At 36.3% G+C, this 3,819-nt stretch overlaps 1 protein-coding gene across 1 annotated transcript; it reads right to left on the reverse strand.

Annotated features, from left to right (window-relative positions):
* Positions 1-931: 931 nt before the first annotated feature.
* Positions 932-2,135, reverse strand: LOC149246921 (protein CYSTEINE-RICH TRANSMEMBRANE MODULE 9-like). Its single transcript, XM_089455787.1, has 3 exons — positions 1,971-2,135; positions 1,529-1,661; positions 932-1,362 (listed from the first exon to the last, which is right to left on the reverse strand). The coding sequence occupies exons 1-3, from the start codon at positions 2,020-2,022 to the stop codon at positions 1,317-1,319; spliced, it is 231 nt and encodes a 76-aa protein (XP_089311913.1). The 5' UTR covers positions 2,023-2,135; the 3' UTR covers positions 932-1,316.
* Positions 2,136-3,819: the final 1,684 nt, after the last annotated feature.

Raw genomic sequence — 3,819 nt, forward strand, 5'->3', positions numbered from 1 at the left:
CCAAAAACTAAAAAAATTCTATTAAGCTGGTTTTTCAACGAAATTGGAGTTGTATGAGAATATTTCTTAGTATTCTTTGTGTGTGATTACTTCATATTAATGTTTATCGTTGAAAAAATTTCAAATTCTCCCCTCTAGAAGCACTATTTCTGTGATTTTCTGCCCCCATATATGTTTGGTGAATACTATTACTTTTTGTATGCTGTCCAGATATCCACTTTTGTACAGCAAATGATGACAGTTATTTTGTGTAATCAGTCTAGTCCAAGTCTCTTATTGTCTGGCACTGCTGCCTTGAATTTTGTGATATATTGTAATTGCTAGGTATTCTGGCCATGTACTCTTTTTTCCAATGAAATTAGACGATATTTTCGTTTCCCGAAACGAGAGAATCAAGAGAATCACATCTGCACAAAATAAATAAATAAATTCCCTTTGAAGAAATAAAAATTTATGGTCCGCATAATGCATCGGGAATACAAAAACAAAGAATGAAGGAAATAACGTATCTAGTGGTAACAAAATCCACAAGTGCCCAGCTGTACGCTCCTCAAATTTCTATATATACAACAAAAATTTATGCATCCCCATAAAATAGATGACAGATTTTAAAGTTGGGTATTATTTATTTAAAATCCATTATTAATTATTGGGAAGGATATGATGCCGCTTGTTATTTTACTCTGGTTTTACTACTACATCTGAATAGTTTAACCACAGATCAACTTGAATCTCGTATATTGGTTTATAAGTTTAGAACGCTTTACTTCACTTCCTGAGATAATGGAACTCTCTGGAATCATGGCTCACATATTGACAATGTGGTTTGGTTTACTATCAATGACAGCGTTTTTTTCTTTCTAAAAAAAGTTTAGAAAGCTTTACGATTCAGAAAAAAACAGACCTCGGTTGTTCCTAAATATTGCGTGTATCTAAATTCCATGAATCTTTATATGAAACTGCGAAAAATATGACTAGATTTTGCATAAATGCGCATGACCTGGAAACCTGGATCATTTCCACCATTCTGCATAAATTCCACAACCATTTTCAGAACAAAGATTCTAATTTCTGCATAGCATGCAGAAACAATAATTAATTTGTAAGTGCGGCTTAGCCCAGGGGCAACAATCATAAAATACACGTATTATTGCAACGAATATTCCTATGAGGAGGCAGGTGAACCCAATAAATTAATAAGCATCGAATAATAAAATGGATATGGTACATCCTCACATTCAACCCTAGTTTCACCGTCTATACAAAACCATGGCGAGACTGTAATAGCTGGGGAGCTTTAATGATCTTGAACCATCTCAAAAGCAAGCGTCCAACATACAGCAGCAGCAGAGGGCAGCGCAACTGCAACATAGAACAGCAACGAAAGCCCGCTTTATCAGAATTTCTAAAATAAAGATGAGTACCCAGTTTCAGATATGTTACACAGTTTTTCTAACCATGCAAACCTTCTGAGCTATATATTCAGAATTACATCCATATTAATTCAATTTAGAAATTGTTAACTCACCATCCTTTCCAGAAGCCATCTCCTCTCTGCTTTGTCTGAGCAGGAGCATAATCCTGAGGGGGAGGATAAACATGTTGAGGATACCCAGGAGGAGGGGGGGGGTATGCCTGAGGATGCCCTTCTGTCGGATACCCTGTTCACAATAACACAAAACTTAATGCCTGTCAATATTTCTCCATATCAAAACACTTTTAGGAAATTAATGAATCCAGAAAGCTATTCAGGGAGATCTATTAAATTATCTGATACCCATCTAAATCCAGACGGAATATGACATATTTCATAACTTTTTCCAAAATCAGAAAAACCATTTGTTGCCATTCCATTGACTGAACTTCCAACCATGTCGTATAAAAAAAAAAACATTTCTATGATATCAAATACGTGGAGCCCAGGAAATTGATAAAACCAGTGAGGCAGTGGTGTATAAGAGAGCAAAAACCTTGAGAGGAAGGCGGAGTCATCTGGTTTTTCTGACTGTAATTTGAGCTCATACTTGCAGAGCGTTAGAGAATGTGGTTACAAGCTGCCTCTGATTATCAAATGATGTGATGATGAAGAATGTTTGGGAAGACACGCTCTGTTCTTTGCGCTTCGTTGGCTTTCAGTGTGAGTACCAAGATCTTATAGGAACGTGAATACGCGTGCAGAAATCTAATGAGATGGAATGCGTGTTTTCGAATTACGATATCGAAGGGACTATTGGGAAGCGCGTGCCACGGGGCAGGCATACCAAGTGATATGGAAGTTGCCATGTAAGGGACTTAAGCTTGGGTGTCGTGTAAGCTATATCTATTTCCTAAAACCATTTCAACATGGAACCAATAACATCATTGTTTGGTAAGGACTCAACAACATATGTGGGTGGATAGCATACAACTAATCATATAATGACATGGAGGTTGGTTTTTTTTCCATCTTGTTCTATGTCAGACTCACGAATGAGGCCCACCATAGTACCTAGAACATTTATTTTGCCACTGGGGTGATCTTCTCAACCATAGATTAACTAGTGGTCATAGGCCTAGGTCTTACAACCAACAACATTGGAGAATACAGTGAAGCCATCAAGTTGTTGTCCAAAGCTCTAACTCTTGGCATTCACTAGATAGTTTTTAGGTTGTCATAGCTAGTGTTGTTACAATTGACTAATGTCTATTTAGTTATAAGTCTTATGTTTCTTTTCAAATAGTTTAAAGATGGTATGAATTCATTACTTATCTAATATATTGTTTGATTCCTTGGCGAATTCTTTATTAGATTGGCATTTTTTACATTAATAAAATATTTTTTTACAAGCATGTATGTACAAAATAACATGGGTTACATGCACATCATTTGGGCACCAAAAGTCATACAAGTTAATATATATATATATATATCAAAAAGTGTTTTTGTTACATCCTATCAGGGCACAAAATAGGCTCTTAGGACCATGTAATGATACCCTAGAATCCTCAATACATAATGTCATAACAGTGTAAAAATATAGCTAGGATGAGCATTTAGTTTTAATGGGGTCCTCGATGGTCATGCTAGCATACGATGCCACCGAGTATCCACCTCAAGAGTCCATTGAAGTGGTTAGGCTCACCTATCATGTGGCCATAAAAGTGTTATGGAATCCCATCCACCCTCATCATAGCCACTCCCATGGTGAGCATTATTGTTTTCTGTACACCTCTTGGAGGTTACATATATACTCTTTCTCACTTTCCCCTTCACTTGACACCCATAGCATTCTCTATGTTGCAATAAAGGCAACACTATTGGTTGCACCAAGGTCATATCTTTGTAAAACAAACACTGTAAATTACCTTCATTACACTACCAAAAAATTACATAAATCCGAAAATTACAAAAACATTCAAAATTCTAAAAATATAATAAATGCATTTTCCTTACTCAGCTCTTCCAATGCCTCCCCCTCAAGTAATGTTATCTTTCTATCATGACAAAAGTTAATTCTTACATGCACATAATCATTCATAACCATAATTTTCTTAACCCACCAATTAAAGAACTCAGTGTTGAAATCAAAACCTAAGGCACCACCCCTACTCTAGACATCAAATCCTTCCACCAATGCATACATGTCTTGATGATCAGGTGCTCAAAATTAAGCTCACAAATCAAGTGTCAGAATCTTGATAAACTTAGATTCAGATCGAAGAGCTCGTCATTCTGATTCCAACGGTGCAAATGACACTCAAATTTGAGCTCATATGTAGAAGTTAGAGAATGTCAAAGTTCACGTTTGACTTGGACACGTGGCAAGATTGGATGATGTC

This window comes from Pinus tabuliformis, chromosome 7, assembly GCF_031772625.1.
Source record: "Pinus tabuliformis cultivar Carrire ecotype Pingquan chromosome 7, CPIR1, whole genome shotgun sequence".
Taxonomy (NCBI): domain Eukaryota; kingdom Viridiplantae; phylum Streptophyta; class Pinopsida; order Pinales; family Pinaceae; genus Pinus; species Pinus tabuliformis.

What these genes read in the sequence shown, in the direction of transcription:
- LOC149246921 (XM_089455787.1), bottom strand. Translation starts at nt 2,022, where the DNA reads ATGAGCTCAAATTACAGTCAGAAAAACCAGATGACTCCGCCTTCCTCT. An exon ending in GACTCCGCCTTCCTCTCAAG is followed by an intron (nt 1,662 to 1,970) that starts GTTTTTGCTCTC and finishes TATTGTGAACAG; the next exon opens with GGTATCCGACAGAAGGGCAT. An exon ending in GATGGCTTCTGGAAAGGATG is followed by an intron (nt 1,363 to 1,528) that starts GTGAGTTAACAA and finishes TCTATGTTGCAG; the next exon opens with TTGCGCTGCCCTCTGCTGCT.